Source organism: Scyliorhinus torazame, chromosome 4, assembly GCF_047496885.1.
Source record: "Scyliorhinus torazame isolate Kashiwa2021f chromosome 4, sScyTor2.1, whole genome shotgun sequence".
NCBI lineage: Eukaryota > Metazoa > Chordata > Chondrichthyes > Carcharhiniformes > Scyliorhinidae > Scyliorhinus > Scyliorhinus torazame.
Window position 1 is genome coordinate 122582295 of NC_092710.1, and position 21265 is coordinate 122603559.

General features: G+C 49.0%; 1 protein-coding gene across 1 annotated transcript in view; it reads right to left on the reverse strand.

Annotated features, from left to right (window-relative positions):
* The window catches only part of fam83b (family with sequence similarity 83 member B), an 80667-nt gene that overhangs the window by 34635 nt on the left and 24767 nt on the right, over positions 1-21265 (reverse strand). The window contains exon 3 of the mRNA XM_072498567.1: positions 17386-17550. Within this exon, the coding sequence (XP_072354668.1) occupies positions 17386-17550 (165 nt within the window). The remainder of the gene's footprint in view (positions 1-17385; positions 17551-21265) is intronic.

The window sequence follows — 21265 nt, forward strand, 5'->3', positions numbered from 1 at the left end:
CCACAACGCCTCCAGTCAGTGCATTCCAGACCCGAAAAACTCGCTCTCGCATCACATTTGCTTCAAATCTGTTCCCTCTCATTCTCAATCCTTTTACGAGTGGGGACAGTTTATTTACTCTGTCCAGCCCCCTCATGATTTTGAACATCTCTATCAATTCCCCCCCTGAGCCACTTTCTCTCCAAGGGGACCAGTCCACCTCTCTAATCTATCCCCATAACTGAAGTTTCTGATGCCTGGTCTGATTCTTGTCAACCTCTTCCAGTTCTTTTTTTTTCCCCTCTTGGTCCTTCCCTGCCCATTCTCTCCGGCCTCCTCCAAGTTTCATCAACCACCCATGCTATCTTTAATTTCCCTTCTCTTGGATACTTGCCCATCCACACCCACCCACCCTCACTCTCCCACCCCCCATCTCCAACACACCCTGTCATTTCCTTTTTACTCTCCAGGCTTGAATCCCCCTCCACTAACCTCGAAGCAGCTTCCCTCTCTGCCTCCCTCAGCATTCACGCTCACTGAGCTGTGCTTGTGTTCTTCCTGTTGCTCATCGCCATGCTGTGACTGGACAACATTGTCAAAAGGCATGGGAACAGCTTCCTTGGGTACACAAAGTCCATCCAGCTCTACCTCACCAACACCTTCTCCGGCCCTTCTACTGTGTTTGTGTTGTCAGCCTCTTTGTCTGATGTCTAGTCTGGGAAGACGGACGGCATCACCTTCGTCTTTCACCGCAAACTCTGCATCGTTGTCACTATTTAATGTCTCCCTCTACAAGCCTGCTCTTAGACTGAACCTGAGCACTTGCGGACCGAAAGATCCCTTGGAACCATTGTTTTTCATCACCCTGGACAGGGATTCTATGGAGTGTCTTTTGATGCTTTCCTTCCTGACAGATGATCGGGGTGAGTCTCATTACAGATGTAATGCGCCTGCTCCACCCTGTCCCTGGGATTTGGGATGTGGTTGATACCAAGTTCTGCAGGTTGGAGTGAATTCCACTCTCCTATTCTTTGGGTGCATGCTGGAAAACAACTGGGGCTAAGAGTTTTTAAGGAGGAAGGAACTAGGTTCAGTGATTGGTAAATATTATTACATGTACCTTTCAGTGTCATTAAGGCCAATCAGTGCAAATTCAGTGATCCAGTGCACCGAGTGGTCAGTTACCCTCTAAGCCAGAGGATGCCAACCGGTGTACACATTGGTGTGCCGTGAAGGCCCCACCAGTGTGCCGCAAAATAAGGTTTAAAATGATTACACATTAATGTAACTAAACTAAATCTAATCTTCGTTTTAAACTCTGTGCTCCAAGCCCGATGAACCTTGGGCTTCCCATGTATGCTCCGGCTGGGAATGGGCTGCACATGCGTAGTTTGGAATTTTCAACATTGGGCATGTGCATGACCCTAACCGATGTAAAAATAAAATCTGAACTGTACATGCGCGGCCCTTTCCCGGTCATCGCATGCACGGTTCGGATTGCCAACATAAAACATTCAGAACAGCGCAAGTGCAACCCTTTCCTGGCTGACGCATGCACAGGACATCCCAAGTACCTTGGGAATTGAAGATGCTGAACACGGAGTTGAAGCCAAAGGCTGCGCCTGCAAAATAAAAATAAGGGCGCTAAAGCCTGGGGGAAGTGAGGGGGAATAGGAGAGGTTGAAAAATAAACCGGAGAAAAGAGAGGGAGAAGCAAAACAAAACAATGTTCCCAGGAAGGCATGCTCTGGGTCAGTGTGATTTTCCACTGCTGAGTTTGCTACTGCTGGGAGCTGCAGTATGGAGAGAGAGAGGCGGATTGATCCGAATGAGCAACTTGATGAAGGTGTTGAAGAAATGCTTTTGCAGATTGCTGGTGATTTTATTATAAGTGTGCTAAGTGCTGCATGTCGACAAACACGTCGCCACCAGTCAGACATGCGGAACATTGAGGCAATTTTACTGTTCCTTGAACGCAAGTGGTGCTGCAGCTTGTGTTTGCTGCTTGCTGCTGCTTATAGCTGCAAATGCCTGGAGGCTGCTGTTTCCTTCCTTTTCTGTAGCCTGAAAGAACAATTTTTTTCTAAGACACCTGGCACCTTGAACACTGGACTCAGGGGAATGTATGAGTCCAGAAGGCACTCAGGTTTGAAGCAAGCAGACACTCAGGGAACTGTTGCACGACATTGATCCAAATAAGCAAACCGATGGAGACGCTGAGGAAATCCTTTCGCAGATTTCTGATGCTTTTGAAGGTGGTGTGGTGAGTGTTGCCTGTGCCTAGCACGTCATCGTAGGTCAAACATGCTGAAAGTCAAGGATGTTTAACTGCACCTTGAGCACCAGTGGAGTATGTGGATGTCAGGATTTTGTTCAGATGAGATTGGGCCATTTGGGAGGGCCTGCACAGCTGTGACTCATGATGGAGAATGGCACTGATATGTGGAACAACCAACAAGTGCAGCATTGATGAACTGTTCATGTCCACAACAAGAATCTGGGCATGATAAAACACTCTAAGGCCTAACCTGCATTTCTGTGAGGAACCTGCGAGGGGTGATGCCAGGTATTTGTTTTGTTTTGAGAAAATGAGCTGATATACTTTGTATTGGTACCAATATGGAACAGTGATGTATCCTTGTTGATTAATGGTTAGTGTGATATGTGGAATGTTACGCAGTTGATTTTTTAAACTCTTTGTTAGTGTTGACCATTTTTGCCAATAAAGAAAACTCAACTGTATTCACTCAGGAAAAAGATAATGTTGTGGAGGAGAATGCTGAGCCCCAGGCTAATAGAATAGATGGCATTGAGGTACGTAGGGAAGAGGTGTTGGCAATTCTGGACAGGCTGAAAATAGATAAGTCCCCGGGACCTGATGGGATTTATCCTAGGATTCTATGGGAGGCCAGGGAAGAGATTGCTGGACCTTTGGCTTTGATTTTTATGTCATCATTGGCTACAGGAATAGTGCCAGAGGACTGGAGGACAGCAAATGTGGTCCCTTTGTTCAAAAAGGGGAGCAGAGACAACCCCGGCAACTATAGACCGGTGAGCCTCACGTCTGTAGTGGGTAAAGTCTTGGAGGGGATTATAAGGGACAAGATTTATAATCATCTAGATAGGAATGATATGATCAGGGATAGTCAGCATGGCTTTGTGAAGGGTAGGTCATGCCTCACAAACCTTATTGAGTTCTTTGAGAAGGTGACTGAACAGGTAGACGAGGGTAGAGCAGTTGATGTGGTGTATATGGATTTCAGCAAAGCGTTTGATAAGGTTCCCCACGGTAGGCTATTGCAAAAAATACGGAGGCTGGGGATTAAGGGTGATTTAGAGATGTGGATCAGAAATTGGCTAGCTGAAAGAAGACAGAGGGTGGTGGTTGATTGGAAATGTTCAGAATGGAGTACAGTCACAAGTGGAGTACCACAAGGATCTGTTCTGGGGCCGTTGCTGTTTGTCATTTTTATCAATGACCTAGAGGAAGGCACAGAAGGGTGGGTGAGTAAATTTGCAGATGATACTAAAGTCGGTGGTGTTGTCGATAGTGTGGAAGGATGTAGCAGGTTACAGAGGGATATAGATAAGCTGCAGAGCTGGGCTGAGAGGTGGCAAATGGAGTTTAATGTAGAGAAGTGTGAGGTGATTCACTTTGGAAGGAATAACAGGAATGCGGAATATTTGGCTAATGGTAAAGTTCTTAAAGTGTGGCTGAGCAGAGGGATCTAGGTGTCCATGTACATAGATCCCTGAAAGTTGCCACCCAGGTTGATAGGGTTGTGAAGAAGGCCTATGGAGTGTTGGCCTTTATTGGTAGAGGGATTGAGTTCCGGAGTCGGGAGGTCATGTTGCAGCTGTACAGAACTCTGGTCCGGCCGCATTTGGAGTATTGCGTACAGTTCTGGTCACCGCATTATAGGAAGGACGTGGAGGCTTTGGAGCGGGTGCAGAGGAGATTTACCAGGATGTTGCCTGGTATGGAGGGAAAATCTTATGAGGAAAGGCTGACGGACTTGAGGTTGTTTTCGTTGGAGAGAAGAAGGTTAAGAGGAGACTTAATAGAGGCATACAAAATGATCAGGGGATTGGATAGGGTGGACAGTGAGAGCCTTCTCCCGCGGATGGATATGGCTGGCACGAGGGGACATAACTTTAAACTGAGGGGTAATAGATATAGGACAGAGGTCAGAGGTAGGTTCTTTACGCAAAGAGTAGTGAGGCCGTGGAATGCCCTACCTGCTACAGTAGTGAACTCGCCAACATTGAGGGCATTTAAAAGTTTATTGGATAAACATATGGATGATAATGGCATAGTGTAGGTTAGATGGCTTTTGTTTCGGTGCAACATCGTGGGCCGAAGGGCCTGTACTGCGCTGTATTGTTCTATGTTCTAACTCTCAAGTGCCTCCTCGAGGGCACACATGCCATGCCTCAGAGGATGATTAACGCACTTGCATGTCCAGCAAATTATGATGCCTGACCAGTGTGCCTGAACTCAAGGAGCGTCAACACCATACAGGCAGCTGCCAACAATCAAACACTAAAGAGCAGGGCTTCACCATTGAGGATCCTCTCTCAGCCAAAGGGTAAGAGTAAGATGAGCAGAGGGTAGCTGAGCAAGGCCTCCCTAATGTTGACCCCAGAGGTCCGGGGTCTACCGGCTCCTGGTGCGATTGGGGGTGAGTATGCAGAGCAAGGTTTGTCAGCACAACTGGCTCGCGGGATGGCACTCTGAGGGAAGCCGGGATAGACATGATAAGGGTGGAGGAGGCTTGGGGGATTTGAGGGTCCCGGGATGGAAGCCCTAACTGATTGTTGGTCTCTCTCTCCTTCCCCAATCCGTCCAGACATAACTGTTTGCTGGTGTCGATCCCACAGAGACCGCACTCGTGTTACTTGTGGCAGCCGAGGCGGCCAAACGCCACAAAAGGCAGCAGCGACAACTCAGGCTGGAGGTAGCATCTCGTGTGCAGGGGGCTGCCGCATATTCTGAAGACTCAGCTGCCCATCAGACTGAGGAGGGAGCCAGAAGGGGAGGCCAGCAATGACCCAAGGTGTACAAGTGTCGTTGGCTATTCAGTGAGCTGACGAACACCATGTGCCGCAGAAGACTGCGCCTCAGCAGGGAGACAGTGCGGCACCTGTGCCACGTTTTTACGGATATGGCACCCCGTGGAGGATTGGATACCTGCTGCCGGTGGCCGTGATTGTCACCGCAGCCCTCAATCTCTATGCCACGGGTCATTCCAGGGCTCGAGCGTGGCCTGTGTGGCATATCGCAATCTTCCACCCACTGTTGCAAGCAAGAGGTGACGGATGCTCTGTATGCCCAGTCATCAGACTATATCACCTTCGACCTGGAACAGGCCCAGAAAGATGCCCGGGCTGCAAGATTTGCTGCCATCGCCTGGATTCCCCATGAACAGGACGCAATCGATAGAACGCATGTCACCCTGCGAACCAGACCGACACATCAGGGAGTGCCCTATATTAACAGGAATATCCTTGAATATTCAGATCATGTGCGATTACCACCTCCCATTCATGCACGTGTGCACGCTACCCTGGCAACATGCATGGCAGCTACATCCTGGGCACTCGGAGATCCCCAATGCCTTCAAGGACAATCCCAGGATTATGGGTTGGCTAGTGGGGATACCCGCTGAAGAGGGGGGGTGAGAGATGAGGGCAATGGGGAGGGGGGCTGCGGGCAGGCCCGCTGTTAAGATTGATATTACAGAGGCTTTGCCTGTATGAGGAGACATGTTTAATAGTGAACATTTCACTGTGACAGATTTCCATTTCCCTTAGCTGCAGAGAGTGACTGTCCTCCACTGCCCACTCAGAGCTCCTCAATCTTCTGGATCTTTCGTGGCCTACTGCATGTGAAGGTATACCCCCAGGGTGCACATTAGAGGTGGAGGCAGCCTGCTGCCTTCCATGCACTGTGGTCTTTGATGTCCTTGGCAGACATCTTCAGTAGGGCCAGGAGCGGGGGGGCTCCAGTGTCATAATCTCCTTGGTGGCAGGCCCCGGGTTGGCCTCCAATGCTTTCCCCTCCCTGATGGTGCGCACAGGGCCCTGGGGAAGTCAATGGGATGGAGGGGCAGCTGGAATGAGCTCCATAAGCCTCTGGGCCATCTGGCTCTGCCAGTCCTGGAGGCTCCCCATTCTCTGCACCATGATGTCAACATGGATGGTCCTCAGTGACTTTGCCATGCTCTGCAGTGCCTTGGCAATGTCCACCTTCCAGGATAGGTCGCTCAGCAACTGGGACATGATTTTCTTTTTGAGATTTTCTTTTTGAGATCTTCAATATTTTCACAATACAAAAACAATCTCAAACAATCCCAAACAAACAAACACTGACAGACCCCCCCCCCCCTTCAACAGTCACTGGTAACCAACTCCCAAACGTGCATAATGAACAAACCCCTACAATTATAGAACACCTCCTTCGTCCCCCCCACCCCCCCCCAAATCTCACCTCCTCCAGGGTTACAAACACCAGCAGATCTATCTACCAGGCTGAGGCATAGGGTAGAGATACTGATCTCCACCCCAGTAGGACCCGCCCATGAGCGATCAGCGAGGAGAAGGCTAAGATATCTGCCCCGCCTGCAACTCGGACCAGACCGACTCCCCGAATATGGGGCGAGATTCTCCACTGCCACGCCGGTTGGGAGAATCGCCTGGGCCGCCAAAATTTCCCGGGACGCCGGTCCGATGCCCTCCCAAGATTCTCCCAAGCGGCGGGGACGGCCCCGTCGAGTTCCGCGGGCCGCAGGCCGGAGAATCGCCGGAGACACCTAAAATGGCGATTCTCCGACCCCCCCGCTATTCTCAGGCCCGGATGGGCCGAGGGCCAGGCCAAAATGGTGGGTTCCCCCCGGCGCCGTCCACACCTGAAATGAAATGAAATGAATGAAAATGAAATGAAATGAAATGAAAATCGCTTATTGTCACAAGTAGGCTTCAAATGAAGTTACTGTGAAAAGCCCCTAGTCGCCACATTCCGGCACCTGTTCGGGGAGGCTGTTACGGGAACTGGTCGCTGCCGTCGTGAACGGTGCGTGAACGCTGGGGGGGGCGGCCTGTGGGGGTGGGAGGGGGGATCCTGCACCGGGGGGTACCTTAAATGTGGGGTGGCCCGCGATCGGTGCCCACCGATCGTCGGGCCGTCCTCTCTGAAGGAGGACCTCCTTCCTTCCGCGGCCCCGCAAGATCCGTCCGCCATCTTCTTGCGGGGCGGACTTAGAGAGGACGGCAACCACGTATGCGCGGGTTGGCGCCGGCCAACCCGCGAATGCGCGGATGACGCCAGTTATGCGCCGCCAGCCACGTCATCTATGCGGCGCCGCCTTTACGCCGGCGACAAGGCCTGGCGCTTGTAGATGACGCGGCCCCGATCCTAGCCCATTGTCAGGGCCTGAATCGGTCGGGATCGGGGCCGTTTCGCGCCGTTGTGAATCTCAACGGCGTTCACGACGGCGCGCCCACTTCGGCGCGGGAGTGGAGAATCACGCCCATGGCCTCTTGGGGACCGGGCTCCACATCCACATGCAAGACCCTGGGATTGTGCCGAACACCGTCCTCCCAAACCTTTCCAGCTTCAAGCAGGAACAAAACATATGAACATGATTTGCTGGGCCCCTCCCACATTGCTCACAGACATCCTCCACCCTCTCAAACAGCCGGCTCAGCCTTGATTTTGTGAGGTGCGCCCTGTACACTACCTTCAGCTGTATCAGCCCCAGCCTCGCACAAGAAGTCGAGGTTATCACCATCCGCAACACCTCGCAGTCCCTCTTCCAGCGTCATCCCCAGTTCTTCCTCCACCTTCACTTTAATCTTTCTTTAATCCCCTCAATGGACACCCTATCCTCCTCCAGGATCCTCCCGTAAATCGCCGAGACGACCCCCCCCCCCAACTCCCGCCCCAATCCTCCCACTGACTGCACTGCCTCCAGCAACAAGGAGACCGCCGCTATCGGGAAGATCAGGGAAACCTTCCTTGCAAAAGTTCCGCACCTGCAAGGACCTAAACCCTTCCCCCTGCGCCAACCCATACTTATCTCCTAACTCCTCTAAGCTCGCGAATCGTCCCTCCAATGAACAAATCCTCATTTCCTTAGTCCCACTCTCGTCCCATCCCTGAAACCTCGCATCCACCCTCCCCGGCTCAAACCCATGATTCCCCTAATTGGCATCCCCCCTGATCCAGCCCCCAGCTTAAAGTGCCGTCTAAACTGCCTCCAAATCTTCAATGTGGCCACCACCACCAGACTCACTAAGTGCTTTCCTGGGGTCATTGGGAGCGGCACCATTGCCCGTGCCCAAACCATGACCCCCTACAAGAGCCTGCCTCCATCTTTATGCACCCCTTTAGAGCACCCCCTTTCTTGTTCCAGCCCTGCACTTTCTCCGCATTCGCCGTCCAATAGTGATATAGTAATACAGTAATACCGCCTGCCACCCCCTCTGCATTACCAATCTCCTAATCCTGCCCACCTTCCCTCCCCAAATGAACGAGGAGATCAGCATGTCCACCCCCCCTGAAGAAGGACTTGTGTAAAAAGACCGGATATTGGAATAAAAACAGTAATCGCTGCAAAACATTCATTTAAACTGCCTGTACCCGGCCCGCCAATGACAGAGGGGGATTGTCCCACCTCAGCAATTATCTTCACCTTCCCCACCAAGCTAGTGAAATTAAACTTCCGAATCCCTGCCCAATCCCCGGCCAACTGCACTCCCAAATGGCAGCACTCCCGAGGAGAATTGCAGCTCCCCACTGCTGCTCCCACACCCGGCAGAGAGACTATAAAATATTTGATTTTCCCTAGATTCAATTTATTCAGGAAAATGTCCTGAATCTCTGGAACAGATCCATTCTACTCCCCATTGACACACTTGGTTCCAAACTATACAACGGCAGATCATCGGAAACCTTGGGTGGGATTCTCCGAGCCCCCGTCGGGTTGGAGAATCCCGGGGAGCGGCGTGAATCCCGCCCCGCCGCTCCGACGCCGGTTTTCGGGTGGGGGCGGGGATCACGCCGCGCTGGTCCGGGGCCGTTCGCGGCACCCCCCCACCCCGGCAATTCTCTGGGTCCCGATGGGCCGAGCGGCCGCCCGTTTTCAGCCAGTCCGCCGGCGTGAAATGGACATGGTCCATCACGGTGAGACCTGGCTTGTCTAGCGGGGTCCTCGGTGGGGCGCGGGGGGATCCGGCCCTGGGGTGGGCCCCCACGGTGGCCTGGCCCGAGATCGGGGCCCACCGATCTGAGGGGGGGCCTGTGCCGTGGGGCACACTTTCCCTCCGCGCCGGCCTCTGTAGGACTCCATCATGGCCGGCGCGGAGAAGAACCCCTCTACGCATGCGGCAGAACACGCTAGCTGTTCTGCGCATGCGCAGGACCACGGCGGTCCTTCGGTGGCGGTTGGCACAGCGCCAACCCCTCCGGCGCGGCCTCGCCCCCGGAAGTGCGGAGGTTTCCACAACGTCCAGGTGGCCTGACGCTAGAGTGGTTTGCGCCGCTCTTGGAGCCGGCGTCGGGCCATCACGCCAAGTGCGGGAGGATCCCGCCCCTTATGTTCCACCCTGCACCTCACTATCCCCTTGCGCAACCCTAAGCTCCTCAGCGCATTATTATTTTCAAATCTGGCAATTACCACAAAACCAACCAAATGGCTCAGATATTATTTTTCCTTTCTGCTCACGACTACTATTTTCTTTTCTCCCCGAGGGCAGTTTATACAGATAAAAAATAGGAACATTAAGAACAGGAACAGAACCTCTGCTCTTTGGGCCTGATCTGACATTGGACTGGATGATAGCTGATTGACAACACCTCTCCATTTTCCAGTAGGTCTCATATCCCTTGTTACTCTTGCAGCACTAAACTCCACCATTGTCAGTCTTTGAATCCTTGAGTATCTGAGCATCCGTCCACTGCCTTTCTGAGGAAAAATTGCCACCAACTGTGCTTCCTGCCTTCACTCCTTATTGGAGTAAACGGAATGTTCAGATTTCAATCCTTTGTTCTATTTGGACCACCAAATGAGGTTGTTTATCCACAGCAACTCGATCAAAGCCTGTGAGCATTTCAAACACCTCGATCACATCACTCCTCGATCTTTTCCAGGGAATTCAAGCCACGTTTATGCAACCTATCTTTCAGAATTTAATTCACCAATGAATCTACACTGTATCCCTTTGAGACCAGTACATTCATTCCAAGGTGTAGGCCACAAAATGAATGCAATGCTGCATGGAAACAGTAGACCATTCAGCCCCTTATGTCTGTCCTGCCATTCAATTAGATCACAGCTGCTCTCTATCGTGGATCAGTGTTTTTCAAACCTTTTTTCCAGCGATCCACTTTTACAAAATGGCCGACTCTCACGAGCCACGTTATGTTCACAATAGATTCTGTGCAGTTCCTTTTTAAAATGTCATATTCATTGTTGGCGCTTCTGTATTATTAAATGTAAAGATTGTAAATAAGAAAATATTTTCTATTGTTTGTTATTTGGAGATTTAAATAACGTCTAATAAAAATCTCTGATAAGGTGCAGTTTTCCCCTGACTGGGATGGATGGAGTTCCCAAACCCACAGAGCTGAGTTTAGAATGGAGTAAATGTGAATCGGCTTCAAAACAATGGACCAATTGAAAGACAGGGAGATCTCCACATGATACACAGGAATTATCTGCTAAATCTAGTATGTGGAAGCCCTCCAGCTATGGGCTGCTGACTGAGGTACTTGTGGAAACATATTCCAGTGAGCAGTCATTTTTTTCGGGTGGGAGATGCAGGCCGAGCAAAAAAAAAAAAGAGTGCGAAACACTGCTGGAAACTAAATCTGTGCAGAAGGAGTATCTTCAGGTAATAAATTTAAAGAGAATTGATTTTTCTTTTGGACTCTTCAGTTTTAGTTGCAGGCGCTGACTAACCTGGCTATTCAGCTGTTGCAGAAACGGGAGTCGCTGCTGGAGGCTGTGTCGGTGGCGGTGACTGTAACAGTGGCCCAAAGGGTCAAGAAAGTCCACGGCACCGGCCCCAACGTCAACCTCATGTGGCCATACACGGTACTGTAGCGAGAATTTACCGAAAGAGAAAATGGGGGAAATGGTCAGGCGATCTTTGGGGATCATTTTTTGTGACCTTTCGGCGACCAATTTTATACCATCCCACGACTCACCCACAAGATGTTCCAACTAAACTCAATGAAAGCTCAAGGATCAGAAGCTTATCCTTTGAGTAGGCACTTTAAAGTCTTCAAGGCTGAACACTGAGTTCAGCCATTTCCCAATGTAGCCTTCTTTTTGTTTCTTTTCTTTTTGTTATTTTTGTTTTATTTTCTTGCTTTTTTATTTTTTGGCTTCTGGATGGCAGCACTCGATGATTCCGTTACTCACACCTCTAGACACTTGTATTGATTCTTTATTTGTCCATTACCACTCCCTTTGGTCTTACAACAACAACACTGTCATTTAATCTCTCCTGCCTGTGGTGTTCTTTGTGTTGCTTATTTAGGATGGCAGGTGTTGTGTTCCACAAAGACCACAGTACAGCTTTTACTTAAACAAAGCTATGATTCTATTCACGCTACTAAAACTGCGTTTCGACACTTAGTCCAAACACTACTGGGGCAGCACGATAGCACAGTGGTTAGAACTATGGCTTCCCAGCGCCAGGGTCCCAGGTTCGATTCCCGGCTCGGGTCACTGTCAGTGTGGAGTCTGCACGTTCTCCCCGTGACTGCGTGGGTTTCCTCCGGGTGCTCCGGTTTCCTCCCACCAGTCCCAAAAGACGTGCTGTTAGGTGAATTGGACATTCTGAATTCTCCCTCGGTGTACCCGAACAGGCGCTAGAGTGTGGCGAGTAGGGGCTTTTCACAGTAACTTAATGTAAGCCTGCTTGCGACAATAAAGATTATTATTATAGTCCTTTAGAATGCAGAATGGAACAATAACATCTAATTACACTTATCACCACTGGTATAAACTATAATGTAACTTTCTCACACAAACTGCTCTTATGACCTTCACTAGCTGTCTCCTGCTTACACTCCTCCCCTAAGGTCCAGTATCACTGCTTTATATTGTTGTATCTGCAGCTCTCTGCAAGGTACTGATAGTTATGATAATACCACACTGTCTTGCACCCTATCACAGACATTCCCTTTTGTTCTTTATGCTCTCCGCATCCCTTTCACTTGCTTAAAACCTATTACACCTCTAATCTTTCCCAGTTCTGATGATGTAAGATCAGCCGGAAATGTTAACTGTGTTTCAACAGATGCTGACAGAAATGCTGTTTTTCTTTCAGATTTACAGCATCTGAAGTATTTTGCCTTTGTCCCCCCCAAAAAAATCAAACAGGAGCCTGAGCAAACCCATATGAAATCTCACAGATCAGCTCATATTTGTTCAATTATTGTGTCAGTCCATCTTCAGTGACAGCTTCTGGTATTAATGTGGTAAAGTTTCTGTGCGGTTTCTTCCACCATAACCCCAGCAGAAACCCCAGAGAAACTGCACTTGTGCCTCGGTCCAGGGTTTTTGTTGTTTATTACGGAATTAAGGGCAACATATCAGGATAACCTGCACACTAATTTTTGTCATGTCTACAGCGTGACAGACGTGACAAAATTGGTGGGGAAGAAACAATGTTTCTTGTCATCTAAATAATCTTTACTAATATTGTGACCGGGAAATGTAATTGCACTGATAATGGGGTCATAGAGGATATCGTGTTCACTGCAACAGTCAGTTTAAGTTGCCACAGGAAGCATATAACATTTGTGCTGCTTGCTCATTGCGTTCACCCAATCAGTGCTATTTGTTGGCAGCATACTTGTTGGGAGGGTAGTGGGGGACAGATAATGGACCTCTCTGCTGCCACTTACAAAGGTAAGCTCGAGGTGCAGGTGGAAGGAGACACTTGGAAGAAGAGAAACAGCAGCAAATATTGAAAGGGCATTTAGGTTCTCCCAGCTTCTTAGGAGATCCTGGTGCAGGTGGGAGGCAGAGACAGAGAGATCCAATTCTCCCTGAGGCAGAACCCCCCCCCCCCCCCACCACCAATCCCGCAACTGAGGCTTAGCTCTAAGAACATGGCTGCAATATTGGAAAAAAGTCAATTACCTCAACAGAGTTACTAAGGTAAGAAAGGTCACAGGCCTGAAATGTTAACTCAATTTCTGTCTTCACAGATGGTGCCACTTTGAATATTTCCACATCTTCTGCTGTTATTTTATTCAGATTTGCAGCATCTGTTGTATATTGCTTTTGTACCATGATAATACTATTATCGTCTTGCACTCTGCTTATCATCTTTACCAGCTCCAGCCTCACTACTACAGTTCGCTGCATTGCCCCACTTACAATTGCTGCACTGTGTCTCCCTACCTCTCAACCTCCTCAGGTACTCACAAAAGCAACCCTCACTCCTGCTCACCTCATATCTGACACATTTCACAAAACTGTCACAGACAAACTCCCAGAGCAGATCGCACAATTCCAGGCAGAAAGTTGCCTCTTAACTGCCCTCTGAAATGGTCTTGGAAATTGCGCAAATGCATAAAAAAACCTGCCACAACCAGTTGCAGCACTTCAAGCAGGTGACTCACCTTCTCAAGGGGCAACTAGAGATGGGCAATAAATCCTGGCCTCACCAGCGATGCCCAAATGCCATTAATGAATTTGATGTTTTAAAATTACGTCATACTTCAGAAAAATTTGCCCAGTCTTCTAGCCGAGGGCAGAGCTGTGTAACAGGTTACGTTGTAACACTGCAACGATATATTGTAGCGGGACCATATTCAACACTGGAAGAGTTCTCTGACTAACCATGATCAACATGACAAGAAATTTACTCCAGTGTTCGATTCTGTCATTTCGAATGGAGATGGGGTTGGGAATTAACATGCCAGGCAGGAAAGCAGTTCTTACAATCTGAACTTTGAAATGCTCCTAAAACCTTTGCCACCCAATCAGTGAAACACAAGCTGATACTAAACCTGGGAGAAAACAAACACTCAGTGTTTATTATCATGAGGAGGTCATTAGTCTGGAATTTACTACTTTCGGTTACGGCATCTTCAATGCCGCTGTCATATAATATAAAAATCATGTGGTTTGCTGATACACACCTGGAGCAGTGAGCATGTCTCACTGTATTTCACAAACAACAAAGAAAAGAACAGCATAGCAACAGGCCCTCCAGGTCTGCCCTGACCATGCTGCCCGTCTAACCTAAAACTTTTTACACTTCAGGTATCCGTATCCCTCTATTCCCATCCTATTCAGGTATTTGTCAAGATGCCCCTTAAATGTCACTATCATACATGCTTCAAGCACGTCCTCCGGCAGCGAGTTCCAGGCACCCACTACCCTCTGTGTAAAAATACTTCCCTTGCACATCTCCTCTTGACTTTGCCCCACGCACCTGAAACCTATGTCCCTTACTAATTGATTCTTCCACCCTGGGAAAAAGCCACATTCATCACTTTGACATAGTTTGTGATAGTTATGGATGAAATAAAACACATTACTGAGATTTCTCATATTGTGCCTTCCAAGTCTACATGCGCCTTACAGTTTCCCCAAACATGTAATTGACTCTGATGTACAATTTCAGAAATAGTATTTAGTAGCAGCTTTCTTTTCCGTACCGTAAATATGATACATATGTACTTTTAGCAGTAGAATGGAATTTGCTGACTTATCCATGTTAACGTTTTCTGAGGGTATTTCCATTCTGATAAACCAAACAAAAGTGCTTTTGAAACACTGGATAAAAGCAAATCACTGCGGATGCTGGAATATGAAACCAAAAAGAAAATGCTGGAAAATCTCAGCAGCTTTGACAAAGGGTCATGTGGACTCGAAACGTTAGCTCTTTTCCCTCCCTACAGATGCTGCCAGACCTGCTGAGATTTTCCAGCATTTTCTTTTTGCTTTTGAAACAATTGACATTCAAATGGGTGAATTGGAAGTTAGTCTGATTTCTCTGATAGTATTACCCAACCCATATCATTGAATCCCTACGGTGCAGAAGGAGGCCATTTGGCCCATCAAACTGCACCGATCCTCTCACAGAGCATCTTACCTCGGTCGACACCACCGCCGTACCACGTAACCCCACCTAACATGAAAAGCAATTGATTATGGTCAATCCACCTAACCTGCACATCTTTGGACTGTGGGAGGAAACCGGAGCACCCAGAGGAAACCCACACAGACACAGGGAGAAGGTGCAAACTCCACACAGACAGTTACTCAAGGCCAGAATTGAACCCGGGTCCCTGGCACTGTGAGGCAACAGTGCTAATCACTGTGCCACCATCCCATCGTTTACCTGTGCCTCCATGACATGTTTGAGCAGAATCAGACATGTCTGGAAACACAAAACTACATGCAGGTTAAACATTAAAACCAATAGGCTATAATTAGAACCAAGCGATCCCACAACCAACAGATCAGGTCAAAGACCTGCGGCCCTACCACATCCAGTCATGAATGATAGGGACAATTAAAAAGCTAATGGGAGGAGGAGGCTCCATAAAGGTTCCCATCCTCAATGAGAGGGGGGGGGCGGGACGCAACATGTGAATGCACAAGATGGGAATGAAGGATTGTAACTATCTTCAAACAAAGTTATAGGGAATATTCCTTTTTCACCTCCTCCTGAGATCCCCTACCATAGCAGTTAATTTGATTTATGGTAGTCCTGAGTGAGTGCATTGAACACAGCAACTTCTATGGGCCCCAATAATCTCCCACCTTAATCCTGAAGATTTGTGCTCCAGAATGAGCTCTGCCAGAACCGAACAGTTCAGTTTAGCTACAACACTGACTGACATTTATTTGACAATATGGAAAATTGCCCACGCATGTTGTGCCCATAAAATAAAACAGAACAAATCTAATCGATCAATTTCAGCCCCATCAATTGACAGTAAATTGGTGGCAAATCTCATCTTCCATGCTATAAAGCAGCAATTGCTCACCAATGACCTGCACATTGATGTTCAGTTTGCGTTTGGAGGACCACTCCGCTCCAGACCTCATTACAGCCTTGGTCCAAACAAGAGCTCAGGAGGTGAGGTGATATGACTATTCTTGACGCCAAGACAGACCTTAACTAAGTGTAGCACCATGAAGCCGTACTGAAACTGGAGTCAATGGGAATCAGGGGGAAACTGATTCCCATTGATTCATACTTAGCACAAAGGAACATAGTTGTGGTTGTTGAAGGTCAATTTTCTCAGTCCCAGGTAGTGCCATATCTTCAACTGTTTCATTGATAATCTTCCCCACATCATAAGATCAGAAGTGGGGATATTCAGTGATGAATACACAATGTTCATTTTACAATTTGCAACTGCTCAGATACCAAAGCAGTCCATGTCCAAATGCAAGACCTGGAAAGCATTCAGGCTTGGGCTGATTAGTGACAAATAACATGCACACCAGTGCCATCTCCAACAAGAAAGTGCATAACCACTTTCTATTCACATTCAACAATATTACAATTACCAAGTCCCCAAACATCAATGACTTAGTCATTTGACCTGAAGTTTCCCAGAAGGCAAAAAACAATGTAACTTGGGAGAATGATTGATGCCAGTCCGAACTGGTCATGTATACTGAAAATGGAACTCCAGTTCAGCCAGTACCAGCCATTTCCCAAGTCTTATTGGTTTTTCTCTCTGGGTTAACGGAGCTAGCCACATAAATACCATACTACTAAAAACAGATCAGTGACTGGCTACTCTGTGGTGGTAGCTTTCCAAAGCCTCTACAGCACCTACTAAGCACAGGACAGGAGTACAATGAAATACTCTCCACTTGGTTGGAGGGTCAAACAGCTCGGCACCAACCAGGTAAAGCAGCCCTCTTGATCGGTACCTCGTTCACCGTCAATATCTAAACATCCCTTCCCTCTGCTACTGAAGTTCCGGAGCTGCAACGCCTGGTGTCTTACAGTATCTCCCAAATCCGTACCCTACTCCACCTAGAAGAACATCGTCACCTCCCAAGTTTCCCTCCGAGTCATTAACCATCCCAACTCTTGGTATTTATTGCCACTCCTTCCTTGTCGCTGGGTCAGATGCAGCTCAGGGGCCAGAGCCCCCTCCTGATGAATTATGCTCCCTGGGACTTGCCCAAGGATGGCTACTGTGGATGTGGCAGCCTGTGGATGGGCACCAGGTAGGCAGCACCTTATGCAGCTGATGTCTGCAGCCCAGTTTTTGGCTGGTGTTGCACCTCCTGCCTTGGGCCCATTTTGCAACTGTATCATCGCCTTTGAAACCAAAACCGAGGGCCAACATATGTACTCACTTTGAGTGAGGAAGGACTAGCGACCTGCAAAGCAAGAAAGCCTTACCATGAGCCGCTGAAGGTTTACTCCTTGTTTCTCACACATTTTGGTAAAGTGATTGAAGTTAGAGTCATCAAGCACGATGTAGACCGGGACTCCTCTTGTTGCAGCCTCGAGAACATCCTTAAAGATGTCCACATCAGTGAAAATGTCCATCACAATAGCAATGACCTGTTTGAAATTCAAAATAAAGATTAGTTCTTGGCAGTGGAAGTGTCTTGTTATTATATCACTATGGTAACAATACACATGTCGAAAACATTATGGAACTTAGCCAAGTTTCAATGTTCTGTCACTATTGTATGGAAGGTAAAAACACAAGGAAGTTGTTTGGAGTATGTTACTGGTATATTCACTCATTAGTACATATAACATGTGGGGGCGAGAATGCTGAAATATTAGGCCCGGTATTTAATGGGAAGCAAGAGGGTTTCTTTTGGTGAGGCTGGGGTGCTGATCGCTGAGGCAACACCTCATTAATAGTTCACGAAAAGCAAAAGAACTGCAGATGCTGGAAATCTCAACCGAAAACAGAAAATATTGGATAAACTCAGCAGGTCCGGTCTAATGGGCAGCCTGAACCATGAGGATAATCCTTGATAATTAGGGTGGGGGTTGGGGGTGTGGGACATTGGCATGAGATGGTGAGGGGTCAGTTGGCAGGTGGGGCTGGTGGAGGTTAATGGTCGGAGGTATTGATAGGAGAATAAGTGGGGCTGGTGACAAGTCACCGATTGAAGCCAGTGATAGGTGAGCACTGGGGAGGTGAGGGAGGCTAAAGAGATTCTTAATGTTTACGAAGCCAGCAGCCCCCACTTCCCTTTTACAACCGCACTACCCGATTTCCGAGAAGCCTGTGCATCAGCATTACATCTTAAATCAAATTCTCACTTACAGCATGGGAGAGTACATTACTAACAACCGAAACCGGGAAGTCTCAACTTCCCGCACTAAAGGCGGTGATTAGAAGAGAAATTATCGCCTCTAAGGCACGTCGAGACAGGGAAGAGAGGGCAGCTAGTCAACAACTGATCGGTTCCTTTCTGGAGGTCGACAGAAAGTACTCTGAGGCCATGACCGTAGAGCCTCTGGCGGAGAGGAAATAGCTACAAATGGACTTTAACCTGCTATCCACCAGGAAGGCAATGCACTAACTCCGCCAGACACAGGGGACCTTCTATGAACACGGAGACAAGGCTAGCTGCCTGCTAGCTCACCAGCTGAGAAAGCAGGCAGTCATGAGGGAAATAGCCCAGGTGAAGGATAGCAGAGGCGGACTGGTAGCCAAACCAAAAAGGTCAACAAAGCTTTCAAAGCTTCCTACGGGGGGCTGTACACCTCCAAGCCCCACAACAGGGACGCAGGGATGAAACAGTTCCTCGATGGTCTGGACATGCCAGTCGTTGGGGACAATAGACGGAGGGGGCTGGAAGCACCAATAGGACTGGGAGAGATCATGGAGAGCATCAACTCCATGCAAGCGGGGAAGGAGCTGGGACAAGACGGGTTCCCGGCAGGCTTCTGCAAATATTTTGCAATGGCAATGGCCCCGCAGCTGCGGGAGATGTCCGCAGACTCGCTAGCGAGGAGCACCCTGCCTCCAACGATAACACAAGCCATCATATATCGCTGATACCCACAAAGGACAAAGACCCAACAGAATGCGGATCATACAGAACCATTTTGCTGCTCAATGTAGACGGGAAAATACTCACAAAAATCCTGGCTAGGCAATGGAGAACTGCGTACCAGAGGTGGTCGCAGAGGAGCAGACGGGGTTTGTTCAGGGTAGACAGCCAACAGCGAACATCAGACGACTGCTGAAAGTGATAATGACCCCATCCAGGGAGAGAACAGGTGATCATCTCCCTGGATGCAGAGAAGGCCTTCAACAGAGTCTCCGGGAATCCGTAGAGGAGACAGAGTCTCGCTCTATGTGGATGACCTGCTCCTCTACATCTCGGACCCGCAAAGCGGCATGGAAGGGATCATGAAGCTCCTGAGAGAGTTTGGAGCCTTCTCGGGCTACAAACCCAACCCGAGCAAAAGTGAAATATTCCCGGTGAACCTGAAAGGGGGAGGGGCGGAGCTGGAGGGATTACCATTCAAATTAGCCCAAAATAAATTCCGCTACCTGTGGATCCAGATTGCCCATGACGAGACAGGAATCCACAAGTGGAACCTGACCAGTCCGGCGAAGGAAATTAAAATGGACCTACAAAAGATGGGATACACTCCCGCTCTCCCTGGCGGGAAGGGTACGGGTGATCAAGGTGAACGTACTGTTCAGGTCCATACCAATCTACATCCCCAAGGCCTTTTTCTAACACGATAGATAAGATGATTATAGCATTTGTGTGGGGCGGGAGGAAGGATCCCAAAAAAAGTCCGACAAAGAAGAAGAAACATGGGGGGCCTGACACTCCCAAACCTACAATACGACCACTGGGCAGCTACGGCTAAAAGAATGAGCTGATGGGTGAAAGAAGCAGACGTGGAATGGGTGAGGATGGAGGAGAGTTCCTGTACAGGGACGACCCTCCGGGCCCTCACCATGGCAGTGCCCCCATCCCCACCAACAAAACACTCAACAAGCCCTGTGGTGGTAGCCACCCTCAGAACCTGGAACCAGATGAGGCTGCACTTCGGTTTGACCGAAATGTCCACCATGTCCATCTGCGGCAACCATTGGTTCGCATCAGCCATGCTTCACGCCACCTTTAAGATGTAGAGACAGGATGGGGGGGGGGGGATACTTACTGTTAGAGACCTTTACACGGAAGACAGACTAGCGACCCTAGAGGAACTGGCGGAGAACTGGAGCTACCTAGCAGAAACAAACTTTGACATCTACAGGTTAAGAACTTTCTCCGCAAGGAGACAACAACATACCCGTGGACCCCGAGACACACAATGTCAGAGTAGCAACTGGACATGGGCAGTGTGAGGATGGGAAACTGTAGGAATCTGTATGGACGACTATTAGAAAGGACACAATCCCCACTGGACGAAACAAGGGAAAAATGGGAGGAAAAACTAGGGACAGAAATAGGGCGGGGACACTAGAGAGAAGCACTGAGCAGGGCCAATGCCACCTCCTCTTGAGCAAGACTAAGCTTCATGCAGCTGAAAGTGGTGCACATAGCACACCTGACAAGAACCCGAATGAGCAGCTTCCTCCGGGAGGTGGAGGATAAATGTGAACGGTGCAGGGAGGCCCGGCCATCCATACCCACATGTTCTGGGCAGCCTTCTTCGAGGCAATGTCCAAGGTTTTGGAGCTGAAGGTGGAGCCAGGCCCGAGAATGGCAGTCTTTGAGGTATCGGACCAGCCAGAACTATTCATGGGGAAGAGGGCCGACGCCCTTGCCTTTGCTTCTCTAATCGCCCTCTGGAGAAACCTGCTCGGCTGGCGATCGGCAGCACCACCCACAGCGGCAGACTGGCTGGCAGACCTGGCAGAATTTCTCCACCTGGAAAATATCAAGTTCGCTATCCGAGGATCAGAGGAGGGCTTCCACAAAGCATGGAGGCCATTCACCAGGACCTGTTCGAGGCCAACAACCAATAGAGGGAGGTGTGTTGGGGGCACATGGGGACCTAAGAGATTGCAAGGAATGGACAAGGAAGGGAGGGGAGTGGGGGGCAGGAGAGGCCAAAGAGAGAGCCGTGGAGGCCGTAAAACAGATATCAGGGGGCCCAGAGCGAGGCAACAAGAAACGGAACCCCCAAAGAAACACCAAAAGTGAAATGGTGGGTGGGGGGAGAAGGGAGGTGGGGGCCAAATGACAAAGGGGGAGGGAGGAGATGGGGAAACACTGCATACATGTAAATAGAATATTTATTGTATAGCCATTGTATAATAACCGACCCAAGAAAAGATCCT